Genomic DNA, 27,098 nt, shown 5'->3' on the forward strand with positions numbered 1-27,098 from the left:
GGAGAAACTTTGCACTAAAAATATGTCAAAGCATGCAGTTATTGCATATTGTGTAATGCATCTATATTAAGTATGGTTGTTATAACTCTTAACAAATTTTAACAGATTTAAACAAAGTGATTAGTTATTCCTATATAGAAAACATTATATATTTGTATTGTTTGTTAAGATAATTGTTAATATAAATGTGTTTAGTATACATGATATAAACTATATAAAAAATTAAAAATAGTGACTACCCCTCTATAATTTATCCTGCTATAACGAGGTTGATTGCTACGTGTGGTATCCTCCTGTTCTATCTCCCTCTCCATCATCTAGAAAAAAAAATAAAGAAACCAAAAAAATTAGTCAATTACTGCTTAATCAAAGAATACACGCAAGTTCGTAAACAATATAAATAATAAAAAAGACCAATCGTACTGACAACTTAGTACAGGTTTCTCTCATTTCCGATAGTACACAAATCTAGTTGATTTCTTGTCTTCCTCTATAATAAGAATTGATTACAATGCAGTCCTGAACTTTTTCTATCTAGCTAGAATAGATGTAGTTATTTTAATTGAATATGCTATTTAAATTAGTCATTTTGATCAATGAACAAGCAATTCAACAGAAACACTTGAGATACATTTCATACTCAGTATGGATTATATATTGCCTGAAATTCCATTGTCACTAGATAGTTCGAGTTTTAAGGCCTGCTAATATTTAAGAACTTCTAGCCATCTTTCAAGCAACAAGATTATGCATCCAATAAAAACAAAAATTTCCGATACTTCAAGTTACCCATCAGCATATTTGTCTAAATTTCATCACAAGCATTCATATCAATCTCATCCCTCATTAGTTTATGCTAATATATAGTTAACTGACCATATAAATTAGGAACTACTAAGGTCATTTACACCAATTTGCTAAAACATACAAAATAAAAACATATTGATACCGATCAGTTGTTCCAAAAATGTGAAACTGCAGGAATCATGGTACCTTTTTGGCATTGGAGGTGATTGCCATTTGTCTGATATGACTTCGCTCCAATGGCCTCAGGACAACCTTAGTCTAACCATGCCTTAGGCCTCTAGGGTTTCAACATTAGAAAACTACAAGCTCATAGAAGCAGGTTCCCAACAAGTCCCTTGTTTGTAACCTCACCACATTCTGCCATACACAATCTGCAGCATCAGAAGGCTGGTGGAATATTTGTAGAACGAGCCCTGAAGTTTGGCCACTAATGTTTTCTGTGTGGCTTCATATCAATGTGTGGTCTCGTTTCAACTAAGAGCTTTGCCTGAGCTTGACAACGCTACGGACCAGTACACAAATTCCCAAATGAGAACATCCCTCACCTTTATTACAGGTTGTAGTTGACGAATCTCAGCTACCCTTTAAAGCAATAATAAATCCAAAGAGCAATGACTTGATGTTGTTTAGGTACACCATATCTCACATGGCATACCTCAGATACCATCCTCTTTTTTATCTTCATTTCATGACAATTCTCGTCTAGCATTATTGTTTGGGTAAAATTTCACCTTGTATTACATAGTCCAGTAATCAAGAAAATGTCGCAGCAGTATGAAATTGAAGCCTGAAGGGGTTTGATATGCATGTTTTTGCCATGCTTCCTATTAGCTTCTTTACTCTTAAAATCTGTATCTCTGTTATTCTAGAACTAATAATATATTCAGCAACTGCTCTATTTCCAACAATCCTGTCAATTTAACCATTAGGGATGTTCTGATGTTTTATGTAACAGTGGAGTGGAAATTGATTTTGTTGATGATTATAGCTTTTATACAATAGCGGAATACATTAATAATGTATATTACACGATTAAACTATAAAAAACTACTATCACCTTTTATGGTGGGAATAGTGCATAGAAATATGAGGGAATAAGTTTGCTCAAACTTTCAAGTCTAAATTGATGAGAAGATATATTTTTTATTTCAAGCAATGATGGGTATTGGGTAAGCTACAATTTTCCTTTCCTTCATAAAATAAATTACTCTTTCTCCTTGACTGCAGAGTCAGACAAACTGGCCCTACCATCTACATTTAGGGACAAAACCAGTGAACAAGTTTTGTCCCTTAAAACTCGTTCAGGTTCAGGGGTTACTTGACAGGAATTTTTACCCTTGATTAAACACAAATTTGTAACTGACATGTTTTCAAATACAGCGAAGGGAAAAAAGGAGAGTTTCCCAAAAGATCTTGAGGTCAATTCTACAAGTTCAGATCAAGAACATACAGCTGACAGTGATAAATATATATTCATTGATTAAGATTACGCTTCGAGAAAAAAACTACTGGGTTATCAAAACAAGAATGCATTGATTCACCAATTTGTTCACGTTTAAAATATAATAATCCACAATTTTTGACATGATTGTTGGTTCTCAACTTCTAGTGCAGTCATGAACTTGCATTGTTAACTTCCAAAAACAGAAGAGGGCAACATGTAACAAGCACAAGTATAAAAATTGAAATCATTTACAGTGTCAAGGTCACTCACTCAAGCTTAGCTGCCTTCTTGGAGTTAGCATATTCTAAAGCTTTGAAAACTGAAGCATATTTATGGTTACGAATAATCATGACGAGGATGTATATGTTGGCTGCTAGAAACAGTAAGCTTGCTGCCCAAAGCTGTAAGAAGACATTTTTACCCTTGAACTCAAGCAGGTAACCCCACATCAACCAATGGGTCTGAGCCCCAATCCACAAAAGAATGCAAGATAACCCATCCCATCTAAGTTTCATTTTACTCCAAGGAAGTATTAGGGGCAACAAGCAAAAGAACCAAACAAAATACTGGGCTGTAATCACCTGCAAAATATACAGATATCAGCTACGCTATAATATAAGGAAACATGCTAAAGAGGCCATTAACAAAAGGCCTCCAAGCCTCCAACTACAGATATGACCATGCTTGAAAATAAACAATCTGATTCGCTAAAGTCTACATGCAGGACTTTAATTAAATGTAACTTGACAAACCTTATTGAATGCCACAAAGGCCACGGTCTGCACAAATATGCAAAATGGCAAATCTTGTGCAAAACAGAAGATAAGAACCAGCTGAACCAAAAATTGGGGCAAAAAGGAGATAAGCTTTTCCACCACTGAAGTGTCATGCCCATAATGAAGATATATGTGATAGAAATAGATGGAGAAGTTATGTCTTGGATCAGTTCTAGTAAGATGGTACAACATAGCCTCATGTAGGAATTCCCACTCGTATAAACAGTAGAAAAGACCAGTACAAAAGAGGAAAACCAATCCTGAGACAAGTCCAAATATCAGCCTGTTCCACGTGAATATGCTTTTAAATAGATAGTGTAAATTATGCCAGCCACTCCTAGCTTTGGGTCTCTCTCCCTTAACAGCACTCCAGTTCCTTAAGACAGGTTTCTGATCAGATGGGAAGAAGTTCGGATCAAGAACCAGGATTATAGGAATAGAGTAAATTATAGGATAAATCCTGAAATGGACAACAAGTCCATACCAAAATGCTGACTGTAACACGTTACCTGCAAACCAGAGGGAAAAAGGCATACCATCAAAGCACCAAAAGATAGGCAAATATCTAATGCTTATACCTTTTACGAAAAAAGGTTTCATTGTTGTATCAACCAACAATGATAGAGCCAGAGATTTTAAGCTATGTAGCTCTAAAACTTAGCATACTACCATAGTAAGTATAAAATATACATCATAGTGAAACCATAGTGAAACTTAGCATACTACATATTGGATTGAATGCTTACCACTGGGCCAAAAACTATAGCTAATAGTTAGAGTGCAACTCTTTCTACTTAAGAGCATAGCAATCCAAGTGCCACAATTCGATAATGACTTGGCACACCTTGCCTACTACACCACAGAACAATTGATGTCACTTACAACAATCTCCTCCTCAGCATTTTTCATTTGGGAATCAAACTCATGACCTTGTCTATGATACCAATTGTTGGATCGAGTGTTTACCACTAGATCAAAAGCTAGAGTTGATAATCAGGATTCAATTTTTTCTACTTAAGAGTTAAGCAGGCCGAACACGACAATTCGATTGTGATGTGATTTTGCCAGTGTTATTGAAAATTCTTTATGCAGCACCATGGCAGAAACTAGTGGCGGATTTACAGCTTGCCGCCACAACATGGCTGATAGCATTCTCCTTCTATGGCTTGATTTTCTGCTAAAAGTTAGCAACTAGTTGCTAAAAACAGTGTACCAAAGAATCTCTAGTTTTTTTAGCTTTTAGAATATTTGGTAGAAGATAAAACTAATGAGCAAAGAATGAAATGAAAAGATTTTTCTTTTCAGTGGACAGAGTTTGGAAAAATGGGAAGATGGAAAACTATTTTGGATAGATTATCTATTGTACACTTCAATAAAGATTGTAAAATTTATTATTAAAAGTTCTTTCTTCTTTATGTTGCGGAGAAGGCCACCAGTTAATCATCTAAACTAGTATAGCTCTTAGAACTTAAGGAGTGTTACAGATTAAAAGATGACAAACTAAACAGTCCAACTACATCAATTTAAGCTAATACAGATGCAGAACCATACCTTTCAAAAGACAGATCACGATCCACAATATCAAGGCACAAACAATAGGCTCACAGTTCCCACGTGTTCCAATGGTGAAGGTAAATGGATTAAAGAGCCATGCCATGACAGAATAGTTGCACATATTTTCTGGAACCTTCCGTAGCTTTAGAATATAATATATGAAATATCCCACAAGTATATCTGCATTTTATAAGATGACATTGGGTTAGGAGTAATGACTGGAATATTCAGCATATTCATAATGTAACAGCATATTGATTTGAAATAATGCAAGTGGAATGGTCACTTAAATTCACAAATAATGGAAATTTCTAAATGTCCCAAGTCTAACAATTTTTTTAGACTTTCCCATTATTTTGGTTTTGTTGGAAATAACTTTTTTCTCTTTGACTACATAAGGCTACATTGGTTGCGGTCCAAACGAATGCCTCTGGGCAAGTTATCTCCGACTTTGGGAGTGACTTTGTTTGAAGCCTTAACTCAATTGATCATACTTTATCCAGTAACAATACTTGTCTTATTTTCCTGCCCTCCAACCATGGGTCAGTCACCAGGCTTAATGTTGACTAATAGTAAGCCATTACATTCAATACTTTAAACCCTTTATTGTATGTGTTCCCCATCCAACTCACTTGAACGTCATTACCCATTTGTCTGCATATTGAAGCATACTCCTTGGGTCAGGGAAGGAAGACAATTTGCTACCCTGTCAATAGGCTAGACAAAACTGCAAATTTGTGACTGTTGATTGGAAAACCAATGTCTGAGACTGTGATAACATTCATAGACATATAATATAACAAATCATAAAGTTGTTGAAGTTCACTTTGTTGATTTTTCAATTAACAGTATACCCACTCTAGTCTGCGCTTTTGTCCCTAAAGTGTACCCCCCATTCTTAAGGAGCCAAATTTGTATATCTAAAATATGCAAAATTACTGCCACATATAGTTCAATAATCTTGCTTGAACTAGGTAACTGAAAAACAGTTTAGCAGATTCAAAAGTCTGACCATACCTGAAGCTGAGAAAAGGAACTTTCCCCAGGAGCGATGAATATATGAATTTGGAATGAGAAGAAAAGCAAGCAAGGGGGAATAGCGATAAGTGGTTCTCTTATAGGGGGAGTCACCCACAGCCATTAAAGCAGCAGCATCCGAAAAGACAAGGTAATCAACATCAGTGTATCTAACCTCCATATGAGCATCTTGCCACTCTCCATACACAATCAAAATAACTCGAAAAATGGCTGAGAATACAAGCAGTGAACGAATATCTAAGGACGCCATTGCTGAAAGTTAACAACAAAACAAACATCAGAAAAAGAACCACAATTACCTCAATAAAGCATTACTAGAATATGATAAGAATACACTACTTAGATAACAAGTCTCTCTCGTCCTCCCCACTCTCTCAATAAGACATTTTCGATGTTATCTATAAATTAAACTTCATTAGTTTTTTTTAAAGAAAGTGTCAATAAATATAAATAACCTTGCAATGGTCAGATTAAACTACCAACAACAATGCAAAATATAAGAACATGAAATGAAAACTTCAATTGCAATCTGACGAGTACCCCAAGAAACGGCTATTGTATAACTAAGAATTGTATACAACTGAAAGGGCAAAACGAAGTCAGTTACTACTCGTATGAAACAGAACAAAAACATCTTATTATTCATCATTGATACAATCTAAGATCCAAGCCATAAAAATATAAAGGAGAAAACGCAAAATTACTCACAAATGGTGTTTGAAAACAGAACCAGTAGCTTCAGCGAGAATAGGACTCAAAACCTGAGATGACGAAGAACACTGTTGATCTGATCGGTTCGGTTCAACGGATAGCTTGACCCGGAAACAAAATCAAAAAAATTGCTTCACAGAACTAAACCAAAATTTGCAACCAAAGTACATGTGAAATGTGCTTTTGGTTGGAAAAGTTAAAAGCTAAAAAATTATTAAGTTCAATTATTATTGGACAGTATTTTACAAAGAACTTTTAAAATAAATAATTTTTTCCATGAATTACAATTAATTTATTGATAATCGAATTTGAGTGCTTTTACAGTTTGTCTTAAAGGTTTTTAAGAAAAAAATGAAAAATAAAAACTAAATTAATACTTTCATAAATTAAATTCATATGGTTATAAATTAATTTATAAAAAAAATATATAAATTTTTTCAATTTTTATTTTTAATGAATAAATTAGTAAAGAAAATAAACATTCATCTCTTGCACCATAAAAATAAAAAGGAGAAATTGAGAATTGGAAAGTGACCGTCAGTGCGACGCTTGAAGACGTAGCGTTCCATTTGGAAGTAACAATTTTTCGTGTCGAGTTGAACGTCGGCGACGAGCATCATCAAGATAACATTACCAAAGTCAATAACTTATGAATACATTTTAACTTTATTTATACATATTATCATCATAAGTTTGTCGATCAAGCACTAATATCTTATTTTAGTAAGAAATAATACACAAAAAGGTTAATGTCTTGTTAGGATTTTCACTTGAGCTAAAAAAAAATTCACATCAGCTAAAAATCTTGATGAAAAGAAAAAAAAATTAACTTGTCAGAAATTTCACTTAAACGAAAAATCATGCAGAAAAAAAGGAATTGGCCTCATTTTCATTCCCGCTTTGGTGAAAATCATGCAGAAAAAGAGGAACTTGTCTTGCTCATATTTTCACTTAAGCGAAAATTAGACAAAATCCAAACATGCAAAAGAGCATAAAACATATCCAAAGTTTGCCAAAGTAATTTTCTACCAATTCAACATTTTTCACAAGTTTAAACCAACAATAAACATCACTCTAATAAAGCATTCAAAACTTAGAACATTAATATAACTTAATATGATCATTCTTACCTCAAATTTACATCAGCAACTTCCATTCAAACATTCATTTCATTTTGTCATACATAGCAAATCTAATTGTTTCTATTTCAAGTGCACTCTACTATCAAAATAAATTTCAAGCCATAACTAAATACTACATTCATCTAAACATCTTTATTCTTTTGATTATAAATAACTCAAATACTACATTCATATTATTTTTTAGTTAATTGATTATCTTGATTGGTGGGGAAAGAGACCTAAAAATGAAGATAAAAGTGGTACAAAAATCAAAGTAGAACAACAAGTTGAATTAGCAGACAGAAGAGGAAGAATGTTTCATGTTAATGTTACACAGATTGGCGTAATGGAAACCGTAAGCACACCATTCTTATATGCAATCAAGAGTATTCTTGTTGGACTAACCACTAAATAATGACTAGAATTAGGGAAATGTTGAATACTCATAAAGCAAACTCGAATCAGAAGATGATGGATAAGTGTAGCACCATTTGATGGATAATTAACACTAAAATGTCTAATCATATGAGAATAAATTTGAAGAGTATGTATGAGTTACGTGGTATTCAACATTATTTTGTATGGACAATGCACTTTTACAACCAAAGAAAGGGATATTGTGCTTGATGAGGATCTAAAACTTGCAAATGTTCCCATGTTGAATTGCAACATCATATCATCTCACAACTATTGGATAAATTCATTTACATTTTCTAGTTCGGTAACAAAATATGTGTTATGCTAGACTACACTTCAATGCTGAGTGGAACGAGTGTATGGAAGAATGAGCTTTATTTTTTCATGGAATTTAGGGTGTAAGATGCTTTATCGTTGATGGTGTGAACAATGCAAATATTTAACATAGGGACATCCTTCATCGAAAATCACACACTTAGTTTTTGGTGTTGGTGGAAATAAAAATTGTGAATCTTTCAATAAGGCTTGAAATATGTCTTAAAGCTAAGAAAACTAGGGAAATGAGTATTAACACCTCTAGGTTACACCTTCTTAACCTTCCTTTTAAATTAAAAACGCTCTAAAGAAACAAAGAACACTATCAAAGAGAGTACAAAGAAATCTTACATGGTATAAATTCACAAAGTGAAGAATTACAATGGTTTTGCACTCAACCTAAAAGACTAAATGCTCTAATGGCTAGATTAGACGTTCACTACAACTCTGAGTATCTTTAGCAAAATTACTAGCATATCTTTTTGTTGCTTGGCTTGCCTTACTTTTGTTCTCCACCTTCAATCTCCTTACTTTGTCCTTGGGTACTTGAATTGGTTAAGTTTGTATATTACATTATCTTCATATCTGCTTCTTTTTCATGTTAGACACTCAAAACCAAAAGCTTGGATTTGTGCCAAACCATTGTAATTCTTCACTTTGTGAAGTTATACCCATGTAAGATTTCTTTGTGTTAGAATATATGGCTTTAAACAAGAGGGGAGTGAATTGTTTACAAAAGATTTTCAAAAAATTTTAAAGGTTTAATGAAACTTTGTGAAGAAATCCAGAAAAGGAATCAAGTTAGCCAAGAACACAATTTGTTTTAAAGTGAAACACAGAAAAACAATCGATTGTTTTTTCGAATCAATCGGTTGTTTATACTAGTTAAAACTTAAACAACTTAAAAACAGAACTTAAAGGAGTTCAGAGAAAGAGAAATGCACACAAGCAGTTTATACTGGTTCACTCTTACAACAAGAGCTACATCCAGTTCCCTGAAACCACTGGGTAATCCACTAAGCAATCAAATCGGATTACAAAACATCGCACACCAAAGTAGTGACCTTGAACCCCTCAAGAAACACACTACCTTTGGCAAACCACACCAAAAGTATTGATCTTGAACACCTCAAGAACACACAACACTCCTTGAAAATACAAAAGATTGAGAAAGGATTACACCTGATCAAAGTTCAACTGAAAATAATACAATTGCAATCCTATTTCACTCTCACTTGAAAATCCAAAGCTTGATGTGAATCTTGGAAAATTGAGGTCAAATATGTTAAACTGAATTTCTCAAAACTGTTTCTTACCCTCCAAAAACATATAACTAACTATTTATATTTTCCAAAGATTGGTCAAAACATTTAATGAATGAGTGTATTCAGTTAGAAATCATTTAAGACAAATTTACCATTCAAAACTGAATTCTGTTAGGATTTTCAAAGAAACAATGGGGTTGAAAACACGAAACAACCGATTGATTTGGTTTGACAGTTAAGTCAACCAACTCAAACAACTTTCAACCTTTTTCAAAACCTTTAAGAGCAAAACAACCGATTGATTCGACAAAACAACAGGTTGTTTTTCACTTAGTTGGAAAAACATTTAATTTAGAAAAAATCAATTCACATCAGTTTTAGATTCAACAAAAGAGTGTATCACACTTTATTCTACCCAGATCCCACCCACACAGAGTAACAACATCAGTCTTTCATCAAACACATTGGATTTGGATTCTTCAAAGCTCTTGATCACTCTTGATCAACACTTTGTACTCTCTTTGATAGTGTTCTTTGTTTCTTTAGAGCGTTCTTAATTTAAAAGGAAGGTTAAGAAGGTGTAACCTAGAGAGGTGTTAATACTCATTTTCCTTGTTTTCTTAGAGCTTTAAAACACATTACAAGCCTTATTGAAAGATTCACAATTTTTATTTCCACCAACACCAAAAACTAAGTGTGTGATTTTCCACGAAGGATGTCCCTATGTTAAATATTTGCATGGTTCACACCATCAACTATAAAAAATCTTACACCCCAAATTCCATGAAAAATAAAGCTCATTCTTACATACATTCGTTCTACTCAGCATTGAAGTGCATTCTAGCATAACACAAATTTTGTTACCGAGCTTGAAAATGCAAATGGATTTATCCAATAGTTGTGAGATGATACGAGGTTGCAATTCAACATGGGAACATTGAGAACATTTGCAAGTTTTAGATCCCCATCAAACACAATATCCATTTCTTTGGTTGTAAAAGTGTTTTGTCCATACAAAATAATGTTGAATACCATGTAACTGATACATACTCTTCAAATTTCTTCTCATATGATTGGACATTTTAGTGTTAATTATCCATCAAATAGTGCTACACTTACCCATCATCTTCTGATCCGAGTTTGCTTTATGAGTATTCAACATTTCCTTAATACTAATAATTATTTAGTGGTTAGTCCAACAATAATACTTTTGATTGCGTACGAGAAGAATGTGCTTATGGTTTCCACTGTGCCAATTTGTGTAACATTAACATGAAACATTTCTCCTCTTTTGCGTGCTAATTGAACTTGTTGCTTTGCTTTGCTTTTTTACCACTTTCCACTTTTATCTTCATTTTTAGGTCTCTTTCCCCACCAATCAAGATAATCCATTAACTAAAAATATTTAAATTATATAAGAATACATAATATTATATAATTATATAATAATTTATATTTAAATTATTTGAAAATATTAAAAAATAAATAAATTCAAAGTTACTATATCTTTATTTAGAATTACAATTATATAATTATATAATAAATTATATTTAAATTATTTGAAAATATTAAAATTTAAATAAAAAAATTAAATTCAAAGGTACTGTATCTTTATTCAGAATTACCATGCTCATTTAAATATTGAATAAAAAATAATCCTAATAAATATAATTATATAATAAATTATATGTAAATTATTTGAAAATATTAAAAATTCAATAAAAAAATTTAAATTCAAATTGACATTGTATTGTATGTAAATTATATGAAAAATAAAGTTGGTACTTTATTACAAAAGAAAAAGCATACGTTCCTCTGTGACAATGGCATGTATGGATTTAATGTCAGAGAAAAAAACTTTAACATTGGAACACTGGGAGTGCGAAGGGAAACATTGGGCAGTGCAAGTGATAATAATAAAACTAAGAACACGCGGTTACTTACTTATATGAAGGTCCTATTCTTTCTACTTCTTCTTCCTTTTTTTTTTCTTTTTCTTCTACGTTCAACAATCCTCACCACACCACACCATAGTGTTACGCCACGTTCCAACACAGATTTTAGTGGAGTAACTATTTTGTTCTTTATTTTTGTAATTTTTATATGATTTATAGAGTGTATTTTTCAAATTATGAATCCTTTAAAGGAAAAAATATAATATTTGTTCCTAATTTCTTCTTTTCTTTCTCTAAATTAAAATGGATTTTCTTAAGATTCTTGTATAATTTTTTATTTAACTTATTCGTTTGAGATTTTGTTTGAAATTTTGTGATTTTGTTTGAGATATTGTGTTTTTGTTTGACATTTTGTGTGGAAGAGGTGTTTAAAGAGTGGATCGCGTCCTCTTTGACGTGTCCAAGGAGTGGACCGCGTCCTCTCCGACGTGTCCAGAAACGGGATCGTGTCTGGCCCAAAAAGATGTGTCTGACAACGCATCGTGCACGCATCTGTCACGTGTCCGCGTTGGAGGTGTATCGGAAAAGCGGAAACGACACCATTCTGTTGTAGCCGAGCTTCATAGGGTGTTAATACTCATTTCCCTAGTTTTCTTAGCTTTAAGACACATTACAGACCTTATTGAAAGATTCACAATTTTTATTTCCACCAACGCCAAAAACTAAGTGTGTGATTTTCCACGAAGGATGTCCCTATGTTAAATATTTGCAAACTATAAAAAATCTTACACCCCAAATTCCATGAAAAAATAGAGCTCATTCTTCCATACACTCGTTCTACTCAGCATTGAAGTTCATTCTAGCATAACACATATTTTGTTACCGAACTTGAAAATGCAAATGGATTTATCCAATAGTTGTGAGATGATACGAGGTTGCAATTCAACATGGGAACATTGAGAACATTTGCAAGTTTAGATCCCCATCAAGCACAATATCCCTTTCTTTGGTTGTAAAAGTGCTTTGTCCATACAAAATAATGTTGAATACCACATAACTCATACATACTCTTTAAATTACTTCTCATATTATTAGACATTTTAGTGTTAATTATCCATCAAATAGTGTTACACTTACCCATCATCTTCTGATTCGAGTTTGCTTTATGAGTATTCAACATTTCCCTAATACTAGTTATTATTTAGTGGTTAGTCCAACAAGAATACTCTTGATTGCATATGAGAAGGGTGTGCTTATGGTTTTCACTACGCCAATTTGTGTAACATTAACATGAAACATTCCTCCTCTTCTGCGTGCTAATTCAACTTGTTGTTATGCTTTGCTTTTTGTACCACTTTTATCTTCATTTTTAGGTCTCTTTCCCCACCAATCAAGATAATCAATTAAATAAAAAATAATATGAATCTATTATTTGAGTTATTTTGGACACTGGGTAGTATTTGGATTTGGAGTTTATCAAAAGAATAAAGATGTTTAGATGTAGTATTTAGTTATGGCTTGAAATATATTTTGATAAAAGGGTGCACTTGAAATAGAAACAATTATATTTGTTATGTATGACAAAATGAAATGAATGTTTGAATGGAAGTTGTTGATGTAAATTTCAGGTAGGAATGATCATATTAAGTTATATAAATGTTCTAAGTTTTGAATGCTTTATTACAGTAATGCTTATTGTTGGTTTAAACTTGTGAAAAATGTTGAATTGGTAGAAAATTACTTTGGTAAACTTTGGACATGTTTTGTGCTCTTTTGCATGTTTGGGCTTTGTCTAATTTTCGCTTAAGCGAAAATATGAGCAAGACAAGTTCTTCTTTTTTGCATAATTTTCACTAAAGCGGGAATGAGAAGGAGGCCATATCCTTTTTTTTTCAGCATGATTTTCGTTTAAGTGAAATTTCTGACAAGTTAATTTCTTTTCATCAATATTTTAGCTGATGTGAAATTTTTTTAGCTCAAGCGAAAATCCTAACAAGACATTAACCTTTTTTGTGTATTATTTCTCACTAAAGCAAGATATTAATGCTTGACCGACAAACTTATGATGATAATATGTATAAATGAAATTAAAATGTATTCATAAGTTATTGATTTTGGTAATATTATGTATATGTGTAAGTAATAAATATTGTTAAGTAACAATGATGATTGAAATATTTATGAATTTAAATGATATGATTTAATTATATTAGTGTATAATATGAAGTTGTTGTATTATATAGACTAAATGAAATACTCGAGGATACACATACTTAATAATACAAGTCTTTTAGTATAGGAGACGTTTGTATATTATTGTCTATATCTATTGTTTAATTGTCCTTAGATTCGTTATAATTTTATAATGTACGAAGATAATTATCATATGACAATATATTCAGTAATAGATTGATTTAATTTTAATTTACTAATTTTTTTATATATTTTAATTTATTTTTATTATGATTGTATTTGATACAAGAAAAGATGTATGTTGAAATAAATATCTAAATTAGTTTGCTACAAGATATATTTTATAAGTTTTTGTTGGACATTTAGGTATGTTTAATTAAATGTAACTATATTTGAGCACAAATATGTTTAATAAACTCTATTAAATTTATACTAAAACTCTATTAGATTTATACTATAGCTTATAACAGTATTAAATTTTATATGTTGGGACTAGTGTTTTTAAAATAGGGTGGCAAATCATCATAACAACTTTACCATTTAGAAAATTTTAATCTTTGTTTCAATTTTCACTTTAACATCATCTTCCAAAAAAATAAATAACCATGCGTGTTCTTGTATTTAAGTAATAGTTAATAATTAACTAAATATTATATTTCAATAGTTACATAATACATCTTTATCATTAGTGGTAGTTATTTCTATTCTGTGAAAAAGAATAATTACCTTTAACTAGAAGATTAAGTTTTTTTTTTATATGAACTTAAAAAATAGGCAATAAATAAAATAAAATCGCAAAGGTAACAGAAAGATACCAATAAATAAGGAAGCCTTATATTATACTTAACAAAAATATATTTATCACTACTATAAAAGCAAAATTATAATATAAAATTTATATTTCAAATAATAACCATTGTTTAGAATATATATATTTTTCTTATCTTATAGATATAGATACTTATTTGGGTTGAAGTTGACCAGTACTACCTTTCTTGAAAATAGATTATTAATATTTATTTTATTTCTAAATTTTATTTTCATAAAAGATATTATCACTGCGTTAACCTTACACTAATTTTATTTCTACAATAAAAGTATTATAGTTATGTTTTTTCAAATTAATTTCTTTAAATGGGTTGTTGTAAATAATCTTTTTATCAATGCCAAATAATCCTAGAGAGATTGTATATTCAAATATTTATTTATGATGGAAAGTAAATATTTTAAATCTTTAGACTGTGAAATTCAAAAATTATTTTAAATTACACAGTTCAAAATATATATTTTAGAATTATTTAGCATAAAATATTTTTTAATTTTATGTTACATAATTCAGAAGAGATTTCTACATTATAAAATCTCGAATGATTTCGAAAATAAGGAAAGGGTATCAGCGTCATTTGCTATTATTAGGGTTTTTGTGTTTATTGTTCTCTTTCCCTAATCCATTTCAATAATATAGGAGAACATTCAGAAACCCTAATTACTCAAAATCCTCTGAGAGCACATCAACACCACCAACTCCGCCTCTCTCACTCGCGCAGCCATGGCCGCTGCCGACTCCTCCGCCGCCGCTCCTTTGCGCCAGCTCTCTCAGAAGGAGACGGACATCCAGATGATGCTCGCCGCCGACGTTCACCTCGGCACGAAAAACTGCGACTTCCAAATGGAACGCTACGTCTTCAAGCGCCGCACCGACGGTCACTTTTCAATTCTCAAATTCTCCTTTTTATTTTTATTCTTTGATTCATTCATCCATTTTTTTTAACATTGACCATTTACGTATTCTTTGTTTTTTTTATATAACATAATATGTCTGTGTAATATAACTAGGTTTCAGTTTGATACATAATCATCGTGTTCCAATTAAATTCATGTAGTTATGCATAATCACTAAAATGTAGAATTCTAGATACCTTTGAGAACTTTCTGAAAGGTCAGTGATTTTATGCCTTTTGATAATTGTATGGTCTTTTAATATTCAATTATGAAATATGTTTCCTTTGGTGTGTATGATTTAGGTCATTGAGTAAATTTCTCCTTAAGTATTTACGAAGGAAGAAAACAAGAATGTTAGAATTGAGTTTCTCCAAAAGTTAAATTCAACTAATGTGCTTAACTTTTATAGAAGCTCTTTCTTTTACTTTTCCAATAGTTGAGGTGTATAATTTGATTTTATATTATGGGAGAAACACAATTCATTTTGACTTCGTATTTTGTTCTCCACTATGTGTTTACAAACTAGTCTATCCAAACAAGGCATTAGTTTGACTCTTGTTTTTAAGTAATTGGATTGGATGTGAGCTGTGCATGACCCTGATATTTGTGTAAGGTGTTATTAAGCTGTAAGGTCTAATTTAATTTGCTGATTTGAATTTAATTTTTCTGATGGTTTCCTTTTTCTAGCACCGTTATAAAGTTTTTCTCTTGCTACTGAAATAAGATCATTTGGAGTTTTTGTTGATTTTTGGGGTTATGGTTTTTCAGGTATATACATAATTAACCTTGGCAAAACATGGGAGAAGCTCCATCAAGCTGCTAGGATTATTGTTGCCATTGAGAATCCACAGGATATCATTGTTCAGTCCGCCAGGCCTTATGGTCAGAGGGCAGTTCTTAAGTTTGCTCAGTACACCGGGGCTCATGCAATTGCAGGAAGGCACACTCCTGGAACATTCACCAATCAGATGCAGACATCCTACAATGAGCCTCGTCTTCTAGTTTTGACTGATCCAAGAACAGATCATCAGGTTATTTACCTCTTGTAGAAGTTAGAACCAGAGTAGAGTATTGCGGGCATATTGAGGATGTTTTGAATATCTGATAGTAATTGACATTGATATTGCTATACTGTGCGTAATCTGCCACAATTTCCCTTATGTTATTGATCTCTGTGCAGCCTATTAAGGAAGGTGCTCTTGGCAATATTCCCACTATTGCCTTTTGTGACACTGATTCTCCAATGCGGTACGTTGATGTTGGGATTCCGGCCAATAATAAGGGGAAGCATAGCATTGGTTGCCTTTTTTGGCTTTTAGCTCGGATGGTGCTGCAGATGCGGGGTACTATTCGTCCTGGTCACAAGTGGGATGTAATGGTAAAATACCTGTTGCTTTTCTGAATAGAATGGTGGCTGTTCCATAGCTCTATAGAAGTTTTAGTCCGTTCGTAGATATGTGTACTCTTGTAAGAAATAAGTTTTATTTGGGGGGTTTCCTGGATTAGTAACCAATTATCTCAATTTTTCTTATGCAGGTGGATTTATTCTTCTATAGAGAACCTGAAGAAGCTAAGCAACAAGAGGAAGATGAAGCAGCACCTGCCCAAGATTTTGCCATTGACTTCAATGATGCTGGCATTAGCAGCTTCCCTGCCAACAGACAATGGCCTGGTGCACTTGACCAAGCCTGGACTGAAGAAGCTCCACAACCAATCCCAGCAGTTCCTACTAACTGGACCCCAGAAACAGCTGGTACGATAATGAATTATTGAATTTATTTTGGATCCTTGCTTTATTATGATGATGTTATACTAAATTTTATCTGCGTTGATTGAGGATGAATAAGTTCAGCTTGGTCATTTAGCTTGTTTATTGGCCTAAAATCAATGTCTGGATTTTGAATTTGAGATAATGCAATCTGCGTCTACCCTTCTTTTATAAATTGTATGCAAAAATGGTATTGATCTCTGACTTTGCTATGATGCAACATTTCCTCTTCTCCTGCTGCAAAAGGACAAGAGAATCTTTGACTCTGCAGTGATAAGATGATGGGACATAGTTTTGAAATTTATGTAATCACAATATGTTTGACTAATGTTCTTTTTACAGCTGCAGGAGATTGGGGTGAGTCTGTTGCTGCACCGGTTCCCGCTGCCGCACCGGCTCCACAAGGCGCCGTGCCTCCAGCTCAAACTGTTCCTGCTACTGGCTGGGACTAAGACAAGAGATTTTGATACCATGGTGTTAAAACCATAGTTTTTCTTCCCCTCGGCTCAGAATTTTCCCTTCCGAGATTATCTTACAAAAGAAACATAATTTGCTTCTCAGTAAAATTTTGTTTATTGACATATTGTAGGAAACTTTATCGTTTAAATTCAATAATTATTTTTTTCATAATGGAATTATATACCGTTTGCTATAAATCTTGCATTATCAGTATAAAATTAACTAGAGCTGAAAATAGTTAATTTAACTTGTTATGTTGCATGTATTTGATGGAATTTCTTATCATAAGAATTTAGTATTTGAATGCCTCCCACTAATATATCATTTATTTTTTTATTTTTCAACCCACCATTTTTGTAAGAATTCAGTGTCTCTATTTAGGACCTGAGTTCTTAACTAGGCTTACAAAATATTTCACTTATTTGAGTTCATAAATAAAAAAATCATTTGTTAATTTATAATGATTTATTTTATAATTTTGGTAAAATATAAGAAATAAAAAACTTATTGGAGGTGTTGTAATAGGTGTAACTTAATAAATTTTGTTGATATAGTAATTTATGTCATATTTTATTTAGAAAAAAATATTAGAATATCAGATTAGATTATTTATATTTTTGTATTTTTAAAACACATTATATCCATTTTGATATGTATTGAAGAAATAAAATAAATTTAAGTTAATATAAAAATTTATATTAATAATTTATTTGAAATAAACTTTCAATGAATTTTGGAAAAAGATAGTATAAACATTGAATGTTGTAATACTTATAAAAAAAACTCTATTTATTGTATATGTTTACATTATACATAAAATATAATTTTGACTTTTAGAGAAATTAATTTTCTTTTTAATTTTTAATTTTTTCTAAAAATATCTATAGAATTTTTTTTTTTATATATTACAATAGTAAAACTATGATAGGTTGGCGCAATTTAATGGGTTTACATTGATATTTTAATCTATTACTTTACTTTAATTCGTTTTCTCTAACTTGATTTATATTTTTAACTAAAAATTGAAATAAAAGTAATTTAAAATTGTACCGGTATGGCCGAGAGGCCGAGAGGTCGAGACCTTAGAAGACTTGGCCGAGAGGCCGAGACCTGAGAAGACTTGGCCGAGAGGTCGAGACCTTGGAAGGCTTGGCCGAGAGGGCCGAGACCTTGGAAGGCTTGGCCGAGACGGCCGAGACCTGAGAAGACTTGGCCGAGAGGCCGAGACGTTAGAAGACTTGGCCGAGAGGCCGAGACCTTAGAAGACTTGGCCGAGACGACCGAAACCACTGGAACATGGCCGACCCATGCCATGATGATTTGGCCGATGGCCGACCCATGCCATGATGATTTGGTCGATGGCCGACCCCTATTACAGTTAACGCTCAAACCAAGATCAGTGAAGTTAATCTATCATTAAGAATTAGGTAATGCAAACCTAAGAGGTGTCCACCTCGATAAATGGGCCCAACAAGGTAGGCCCACTAGAATAATATAAATAGTACGCATCCCAAGGAGTAAGGTATGTCATTTATCACTCTGAAAGCTGACCACCCGCTTTACTGACTTGAGCGTCGGAGTGCCTTCGCAGGTACCCCCACCATCCGGTGTTCAGCCGAGGCCGAGGGCCGAAGGAGAAGCAGGAGGACGGAGAACCCCAGTTCACTACCCAGTCACCTGACCGACCGAAGGAAGGAGAAGAAGACTTCAATAGTTCTCTAGGTCCCATCTCCCTAGCAGGAACAAAAATATTCATATTTTTAGTATTTTATTTAAAGGATATAGATATATTAACGTTTCAAATAGTAATTATAATAAAATAATTCAATATATAAAGATAATAATTTAATCTATGAATTAATTAAATATTTATATTGTTAAGTATGTTTTAATATATTTTTTAGACTAAAACGAGGCTGACGTGTGCTGTCTTACTACTCGTAAAGAGAAATGAGAATAATAAATATTTCATACTATTTTGTTTCTTTATCAAATGTTATATTAGAGACAAAAGATAAAAAAAAATAGAGATGATGAACTAGAAAAATAGACATGAAGAACTCTCCATCTTTCGGAACTTAACTATCCACCTCTTCTAAGTCAAAACTCAACCCTTGAAATACTTGGAAAAAATGACTCACCATATGTTTTTCCCATTCAAAAAAACTTCTTCTCCAAACTAGTTGACACTTCCAAACACCATTAGCCCATACCTCAAGCTTGGTCACCTTAGGAGCTTTGAAAGAGCTCAGGGAGAAACCCCTCGAATAGACATTCTTTAAAGCCCCACAACCCGCCCAACTATCCTCGCAGAAGGAAATTTCCTCTCCATTGTCAGTCTTCCACTTGAAAGCATCTTCAAAATTCCTTCCCATCCCTCCTTAAAATCTTTCCACCAGAGAGAGATCTTACTATTTTTCACGCCCTCTCACAGGCTTCTCCAGCCTCTATATTTGGATTCAGGAACTTCCTTCCACAAACTGTCTGATAAATCCATTTTCCTAATAATGTCGTGTTAAATACCCTTAAGTCTAATATTCAGAGACCACCAACCTCGTGTGGCTCACAAAACTTACTCCAAGAAACCCAACGATCTTTCTCCCGTCAGAACCCCACCCCTATAGGAAATTCCTTTGAATCCTCACTATCTCGTTTGCCACCACGAAGGGCATTTTGAATAGAGATAGATAGAATAACATAATAGAAGAGAGTACAAACTTAATCAAACAGATCCTCCTAGCCAAGGAAAGGAACCTATCTTTCCAACTGCACAGTCTAGCCTCCAGCCTTTCAATCACTCCACCCCAGAACGCACCTCTCTTATGGCACCCCCTACCAACATACCCAAAGTAAACAAAAGGGGTTACCATCATGTCGCAATTAAGAATTGTCGCAAAATGTTGGAGCATTAATTGGTTAATCCCTAGTCCGCCAATCCTGCTTTTCAAAAATTCACCTTAAGCACAGAACAAAGTTCAAAATAGTTCGAAGTTGCCTTGATATTAAATACGCTTTTAGTGTTAGCTTCGGAAAAGAATAAGGTATCATCAACATACTGTAACATGTTTACCTTCACTTTCTTCCTTCGAATCTCCAAGCTATCAATCAAGTTTTTCTCAACTGCCATCCTTCACTTTCAAAAAATGAGCTAACGGGTCACCTTGATAAGGCCCCTTCTTAGGAAAAAACTCCTTAATTGGACTACCATTCATAAGCACTGACACTGAAGATGATTCTAAGCAACACTTAATCCAATGAATCCATTTGTCACAAAAACCAACCCTTTCTAACATATATAATATAAACTCCCAACTGACAGAGTCATAGGTCTTCTCATAATTAACTTTAAAGAAAACGCAACTTCATTAGCCACTAGTACACTATCCAACAAACCCCTCCCTTCAAGAAAAGTCGATGGTCTAACATCAATAACTTTGCTTATCACCTTTTTCAACCGTAACGACAACAATTTCAAAAATATCTTATATAAGCATCCAACAACTAAATAAATTTAAACTCGCCAAGTTACTAAGGATTTTCAACTTTTGAAATCAAACATAAAAACAACGTGTTTGATCCGTAGACCATTTACCACTAGCCGCGAAATCTTCTCAAAATCTTTTTTTTATCTCATACATAAACTATTTTTTCTTATAAGAATTTTTTTTTTCTATTGTAGAAAATTTCCTCTCAAACAGAACTTAATATTATTAGATTCATTTTAACTTTTTAAACTCCATAATAATGTCTAACTTAGAAAAAAATATATAATATAATTAACCACAAGATCTAAACTAAAATCTTGATAGAATTTTTCTTGAGCAAAATTTTCACCCACAAAAATGGAATTCTTTCTAGGAATTTGTAAGTAATTACACAAAATGCATTTAAACTCAAGTTTGGTTAAAAAAAAAATTCTGACAACTTTGATTCTTATTAGCACTACACGGTAAGAAAATCACTGTTGTAACTAACTTTTTTTCTTTTTAAATAATCATTGTTATCAAGTTTTAATAGCCATTTATTCTTTTAATTAAAATGGGAAATAAAATATAGTTTTTTCACATGGCCCATTCATCCCATGCGATCCACGAGTTAACAAACGTGACAAATTATTTGAAAATACAATGAGAGATGCACATTCTCCATGTAACCCAAAGTGATTTTTTTTAATCATATGATTTTCATCTAATTTCATAGTAGAATTTTGTAAAAAAATGAATAATATTGTACTTCTTGATTTATTAATAATATATTTGAGAAAAAAAAATAAAACAAATCAATTTTTTTTCTAAATAAATTTAAAAAACTCAAGTGTTGTTCTAATTTCATACTTGCCCCCATTCGTACAGTGAGATGCACGAGTTCTTGATTTAATAGTAAATAAATAAATGATTCAATGTTAAAATGAATTTTCATGGTACTTGTTTTTTTATGATTCCTTTGTTCTTTCTCCAAAGCTTGTGTCATATATATAACATGAAGCCACCAACATCACACTACCACAAAACTTTTCACCCTTTACTGGATCTACCATTCTCCAACCTTCTTTTCCATTGATCCTTCTCTCTCTCTAAAGGCACCTGCATCCCCTTTCTTTCTCTTCACCCACTTCAGTATGCTCTTCAGTTTCTCGTGTTTATTTTTTCTGTGTGATTCTTTTGCACCAAAAATTTGATTTTGATTGGAATTCTAAGGACCCTTAAGCTGATTTTATCTGGGTTTTTCTTGTTTTATGTTGAAGGGGAGACATTTGGTTTTGGCGGTGAGTTTGTTATGCAATGGCACGCAAGAAGATAAGAGAATATGACTCCAAGAGGTTGTTGAAGGAGCACTTTAAAAGAATATCTGGCCAAGACTTGCCCATCAAGTCTGCACAAGTAAGCATTATCTTATGGGTGTTTTTTTTTTTTTAATTTGAACTAGTATTTTAGTCCTTACATTGTACATTATGGATATTTATTTTTATAATATTAAAAATAGCAATGAATGAACACTTCTGAATATATATAAATTATGTTTCGAATTTATAGTGTAAAATTTAAATTGATATATAGGGTTATTTTTAATTATTGATAATTTATTTAGAAAACTATTGAAATTTAACTTAGACATAGAAGTTGAGAGAGTGAAAGCTTCACTCTCCATGTGTATTATAATTTATAATAAAGAAGTCAATTTCTGAAATAGTTTATGGTGGCTTGGCTGTGAATCTTATACCTTAAAAGTTCTGATGGGTTATAATCACATTGAAATCAAAGATTAAGTTTATTTGAAGCCACTGTAGTATCTCAAACACCTACTGAGTTATGTCTTAGATACTGATAGCTGGTAAATCTGGTGCATGCCTCACGAGATTGAACTTCCAACTAGTCTTACTTTGCCTATGGTCACCTCATTGTACTGCATTAATCTGATTAGAATCTTCAAATCTTACAGTAACTCATTGTAAACAATGTCATTATTGTATTACATTTGTTTCTTGAGATGAGTAAATTTAAACAGGATAGAGTATGATTGGTATTACCTCATGATATGCCTTTTGCAAATTATTTGTATAAGTTTATACCTGAATAGGTCTAATCTGAACCCTTGTCAACTAAAATTTGTTAATCCTGTTGATATGGTGTGTCTTCAATCTGAGAATTTAATCACTGTTTTAAGCTGAGTAAGACTATAAGATGTATAACTGATTTGTGGAAAAGAAATTTGTATTTTAATAGTCAGTCAGTGCAATGCATATTAAACATGAATAATAAATTTGTTGTGTTCTGTTCCTCAGGTTACAGAATCCACTGATTTCAGTGAACTACCAGAGAAGGAACCCTGGCTTTTATCTTCAAAATTGGTTGTGAAACCCGACATGCTATTTGGAAAGCGTGGCAAAAGTGGTTTGGTTGCCTTGAATTTGGATTTGGCAGAAGTTTCTTCTTTTGTGAAAGAGCTTCTAGGCAAAGAGGTGTTCTTTTTGCCTTCTGTCCTCCCAAACCTTAGTTTATTTTCCCTTTTCTTAATCACCTTTTCTTTGAACATTCTATCTCTTTAATTGTTTGTTCATATCTTTCTTGATGATCTAGGCTGAGATAAGTGGATGCAAAGGGCCCATAACAACTTTCATTGTTGAACCTTTTATCCCACACAATGAGGAGTTTTATCTTAACATTGTCTCGGAGAGACTAGGGAACAGTATAAGCTTTTCTGAATGTGGAGGAATTGAAATTGAGGAGAACTGGGATAAGGTACCAACAGTCATTTTTACCTTACATATAAATTACTTGAAGTAAATTCTTCTCACACCTTCCTTGAAATTCCCATAATCTACAAAGTGTTTTGTTCATATTTCAGGTCAAGACTGTATTTATGCCAACAGGACTGTCTCTTACATCTGAGAGTATCGCTCCACTTGTTGCAACCCTTCCCTTGGAGGTGTGTTAATCTTAGTAATTTGTTAGTTTTTTAAGAAGATAACTTTCTTACTTTTTTGGTTATTCAGTAGGACCATGGGATTGAATATCACATGCTATTTTGTTGCTGGACATTTTGTTTCAATTTTTCTTTTGATAAGAAATTTGTTTCAATTATTTATAAGTACTTCATTCATGCTTACAGATCAGGGGAGAAATTGAGGAATTCCTCAGGGTGATTTACACTCTATTCCAAGGTATATTACAAAATATGCTTTTACTAACATTAGATGTGCTTATGAAGAAAACTTAATTGTGGTTGTATTTAAAGTTACAGTTTTAAACATGTTCATTTCCTATTTTATTTGTCTTCTCTTAGACCTGGATTTCACTTTCTTGGAGATGAATCCTTTCACTTTGGTCAATGGAAAGCCGTATCCTCTGGACATGAGAGGCGAGCTTGATGACACTGCTGCTTTCAAGAACTTCAAGAAGTAAGTTTCTTTCCTCTAAAGAATATCGACTGTTATTTATAGGATGAATATCATATCTCTGGAGTCTAATTCATCTTGTATAATTGAATAATGTTTCATAGTAAAAAAAAAGTGAATCATGCATGTTATTATTATTTACAGATGGGGAAACATCGAATTTCCATTGCCATTTGGAAGGGTAATGAGTAGTACAGAGGCCTTCATTCATGGATTAGATGAAAAGGTGAACATATGAACTTTTCTTCTGTATCTTCAATCAGATTCAATTCATTCATAGCCTTGTCCATAAGCTTCAGTTCATAATCTTTTTTCTCCCTAGCAAGTACTGTTAACTATTAACACATGGTCATCAGATCTTTAGGTCAATTGAACTCCTTGTACTAATCTTTTATCATAGTATTATGACTTCTAGCAGTGATGAATTCATGGAACTACAAATTATTTTTCTTTACAATTTTATGTTGTTTGTTTATTTTCTGCTCCCAGACAAGTGCATCTTTAAAATTCACAGTACTAAACCCGAAGGGCCGAATTTGGACAATGGTAGCTGGGGGAGGTGCTAGTGTCATCTATGCTGATACGGTGTGTTTCTATTACTTTAAATGTTAAATTCAATGCTAATCTATATTATAATGTAACATTAAGCAAAAGACTTCTTTCTTACATACTAATTTATTAAAACAGGTAGGTGATCTTGGTTATGCTCCTGAGCTAGGAAACTATGCAGAATATAGTGGTGCACCCAAGGAAGATGAGGTCCTGCAGTATGCCAGGGTTGTGATTGATGTAATCAATTCTTATCTCAAACATTATTGATGTATATTTATCATCGATTTATGAATAGGATACATGATCATCCATTCCTTGTTTGGAGTGTGTGAAAATGGTTTATCAAATGGATGCTACTTTGTAACATGATACAGTGATTGTTTCTCTCTACGGAAATCTCTTTGCAGTGTGCAACTTCAAATCCTGATGACCAAAAGCGAGCTCTTGTGATAGGTGGTGGAATAGCTAACTTTACTGATGTTGCTGCTACATTCAGCGGCATAATCCGTGCTCTGAAGGAGAAGGTGAGGACATATATCATCATGAAGCTTTTCTCATGATATATTAATTTGCTCACGGTAGAGTTAATTGATTGCTGGCCTATTACAAACCAGGAACAAAAGCTAAAAGACGCAAAGATGCACATCTATGTGAGGAGGGGAGGTCCCAACTACCAGAGTGGTTTAGCAAAAATGAGGGCCCTTGGAGAGGAGATTGGCATTCCCATTGAGGTTATATAACTAAATGATTCCTTTATTAATTGCATTGAGAAACCATCTGAACTGTTGCTTATAGTTTTTCATAAAGGGAATTTTTCTTATCTATATTTTGGTATCTTTGCAGGTTTATGGACCTGAAGCAACAATGACTGGTATATGCAAACAGGCAATCCATTACATCACTGCTGCTGCTTAATTATCCATTCTTAGGCCTGTATGAACTTCTTTTACAAGTATTGTCATGGCTGGTTTGAAGAGATTGTTGATTCCTAGTTCTCTGTCCAACTTTAAGAAATGATTACTTTGGTGAGTTAAGAGTGTAGGCCGTTATAAATTAGTCATCTAATAAAGTGGGCAAGAGTGTTTTGTATCTTCTAGAATTCTGATAGTACATTAGTGACACCATGAAATGGTACAGGTGTAATTGTTTTATGTTATGTCATGGTTCTCCAGATTTACTTTCATTAACTAAATTGGTTTTCTTTCCACTTTTGCTAACTTCAATTTCCGCTTGAATCTCAGCAAGCTTGTTTACATATATGCAATTATGAGTAAAATGCAAGTCCCTCTTCAATTTTTAAGTAATTCAAACTCATATATAACATATTAGAATAATATTTTATCAATAAAGAAACTCATGAAAAATAGTTAAACAATTTCCAATGTGGATGATGTTGAAATTTGTCATTCTACTTTTTGTGTTTTACCATCAGTATAAAAGCTTATTCAAATTCTTTTGAAGAAAGAAAAATGCATGCTTGAGTTATTTCAGAAGAACAGTGGTTGACAATATACCCACCAACTCCTTATAACAAAGCTTTAAAAGAATCAAAACTAAAAATGTGTAAAAGAAATTTCAAACATGATAAACATTAATTTGGAGTAGTTTGTTTTTAGTCTACCACATGTGTCCCCACACTCAGTGGATGGGTACTACTTCTCTAGCTGGTATATCTTATGACCTAAACATTCCTTACACAAGGAAATGTTTAGTGCAATTTAAATCATATAACATAACAGCTTGTTAAGAACATATTTTGAAAATTTCTAAAAGAAAAAAAAATTGAATTTAGAGAAACCATATAATTTTTAAACAAATTAGTTTATGTATAAACTAATTTTAACTCATGAAAAAATTTCATTCCTTTTATATTTTACTCTTCTAAAAATTCTTTGTGCATAAGTTTCTCCAAAATTCTAACACTAATAAAATTAGCTTATGTATCTGACTAGTTTATAAAAATTATTTTCTACAATTTTTCAAAACTTTTGCTTTTAACTCATGTATAAACTAATTTTAACTTATGAAAAAAGTTATTTCATTTATTTTTCTCTCAAGCAAATAAATTGCCCAAATATAACTTATATCTATTATCATGCATGTAGATTCCCGAGTGATATAGAGAACTATAAATTTAATGCTGATGGTTGCACACCATTTGAACTA

The 27,098-nt window shown here is 32.6% G+C and overlaps 3 protein-coding genes across 7 annotated transcripts; 2 read left to right on the forward strand and 1 right to left on the reverse strand.

Annotated features, from left to right (window-relative positions):
- Positions 1–124: 124 nt before the first annotated feature.
- Positions 125–6,505, reverse strand: PNT1 (mannosyltransferase family protein). 5 transcript variants are annotated; one of them, XR_016521172.1, is made up of 7 exons: positions 6,381–6,505; positions 5,599–5,871; positions 4,579–4,761; positions 3,004–3,536; positions 2,522–2,832; positions 994–1,717; positions 125–317 (listed from the first exon to the last, which is right to left on the reverse strand). XR_016521172.1 is itself a non-coding variant. In XM_090302756.1 (6 exons), exons 2-6 carry the CDS (start codon positions 5,867–5,869, stop codon positions 314–316), a joined length of 1,302 nt encoding a protein of 433 aa, XP_090158882.1. In that variant the 5' UTR covers positions 5,870–5,871; positions 6,328–6,501; the 3' UTR covers positions 125–313. The 5 variants fall into 5 exon arrangements, 2 of the variants coding, with proteins under 2 accessions (XP_090158882.1, XP_090158881.1); XR_016521171.1 differs by having other exon boundaries at positions 6,328–6,502; XR_016521173.1 differs by lacking the exon at positions 6,381–6,505 and adding an exon at positions 5,959–5,998.
- An 8,418-nt stretch (positions 6,506–14,923) lies between these two features.
- Positions 14,924–17,682, forward strand: LOC137834935 (small ribosomal subunit protein uS2). Its single transcript, XM_068643183.2, has 5 exons — positions 14,924–15,239; positions 16,027–16,289; positions 16,439–16,636; positions 16,795–17,011; positions 17,369–17,682. Exons 1-5 carry the CDS (start codon positions 15,086–15,088, stop codon positions 17,476–17,478), a joined length of 942 nt encoding a protein of 313 aa, XP_068499284.2. The 5' UTR covers positions 14,924–15,085; the 3' UTR covers positions 17,479–17,682.
- Positions 17,683–21,809: 4,127 nt separating this feature from the next.
- LOC137834938 (ATP-citrate synthase alpha chain protein 1) lies at positions 21,810–26,139 on the forward strand. Its single transcript, XM_068643187.2, has 13 exons — positions 21,810–22,101; positions 22,230–22,365; positions 23,268–23,444; positions 23,563–23,724; positions 23,831–23,911; positions 24,095–24,146; positions 24,269–24,383; positions 24,525–24,606; positions 24,870–24,965; positions 25,068–25,169; positions 25,340–25,456; positions 25,547–25,663; positions 25,776–26,139. Exons 2-13 carry the CDS (start codon positions 22,267–22,269, stop codon positions 25,845–25,847), a joined length of 1,272 nt encoding a protein of 423 aa, XP_068499288.2. The 5' UTR covers positions 21,810–22,101; positions 22,230–22,266; the 3' UTR covers positions 25,848–26,139.
- Positions 26,140–27,098: the final 959 nt, after the last annotated feature.

Source organism: Phaseolus vulgaris, chromosome 5 (assembly GCF_051622355.1).
Source record: "Phaseolus vulgaris cultivar YP4 chromosome 5, ASM5162235v1, whole genome shotgun sequence".
NCBI classification, from domain to species: Eukaryota; Viridiplantae; Streptophyta; class Magnoliopsida; order Fabales; family Fabaceae; genus Phaseolus; species Phaseolus vulgaris.

Bases quoted from the DNA above. Each gene is read 5' to 3' on its own strand.
- PNT1 (XM_090302756.1), bottom strand. From the start codon at position 5,869: ATGGCGTCCTTAGATATTCGTTCACTGCTTGTATTCTCAGCCATTTTT. The intron at 4,762-5,598 runs GTATGGTCAGAC...TATAAAATGCAG, and splicing joins GTTCCTTTTCTCAGCTTCAG to ATATACTTGTGGGATATTTC. The intron at 3,537-4,578 runs GTATGGTTCTGC...TCTGGTTTGCAG, and splicing joins CGTGATCTGTCTTTTGAAAG to GTAACGTGTTACAGTCAGCA.
- LOC137834935 (XM_068643183.2), top strand. From the start codon at position 15,086: ATGGCCGCTGCCGACTCCTCCGCCGCCGCTCCTTTGCGCCAGCTCTCT. The intron at 16,290-16,438 runs GTTATTTACCTC...ATCTCTGTGCAG, and splicing joins ATCCAAGAACAGATCATCAG to CCTATTAAGGAAGGTGCTCT. The intron at 17,012-17,368 runs GTACGATAATGA...TTCTTTTTACAG, and splicing joins CTGGACCCCAGAAACAGCTG to CTGCAGGAGATTGGGGTGAG.
- LOC137834938 (XM_068643187.2), top strand. From the start codon at position 22,267: ATGGCACGCAAGAAGATAAGAGAATATGACTCCAAGAGGTTGTTGAAG. The intron at 22,366-23,267 runs GTAAGCATTATC...TCTGTTCCTCAG, and splicing joins TGCCCATCAAGTCTGCACAA to GTTACAGAATCCACTGATTT. The intron at 25,457-25,546 runs GTGAGGACATAT...ATTACAAACCAG, and splicing joins TCCGTGCTCTGAAGGAGAAG to GAACAAAAGCTAAAAGACGC.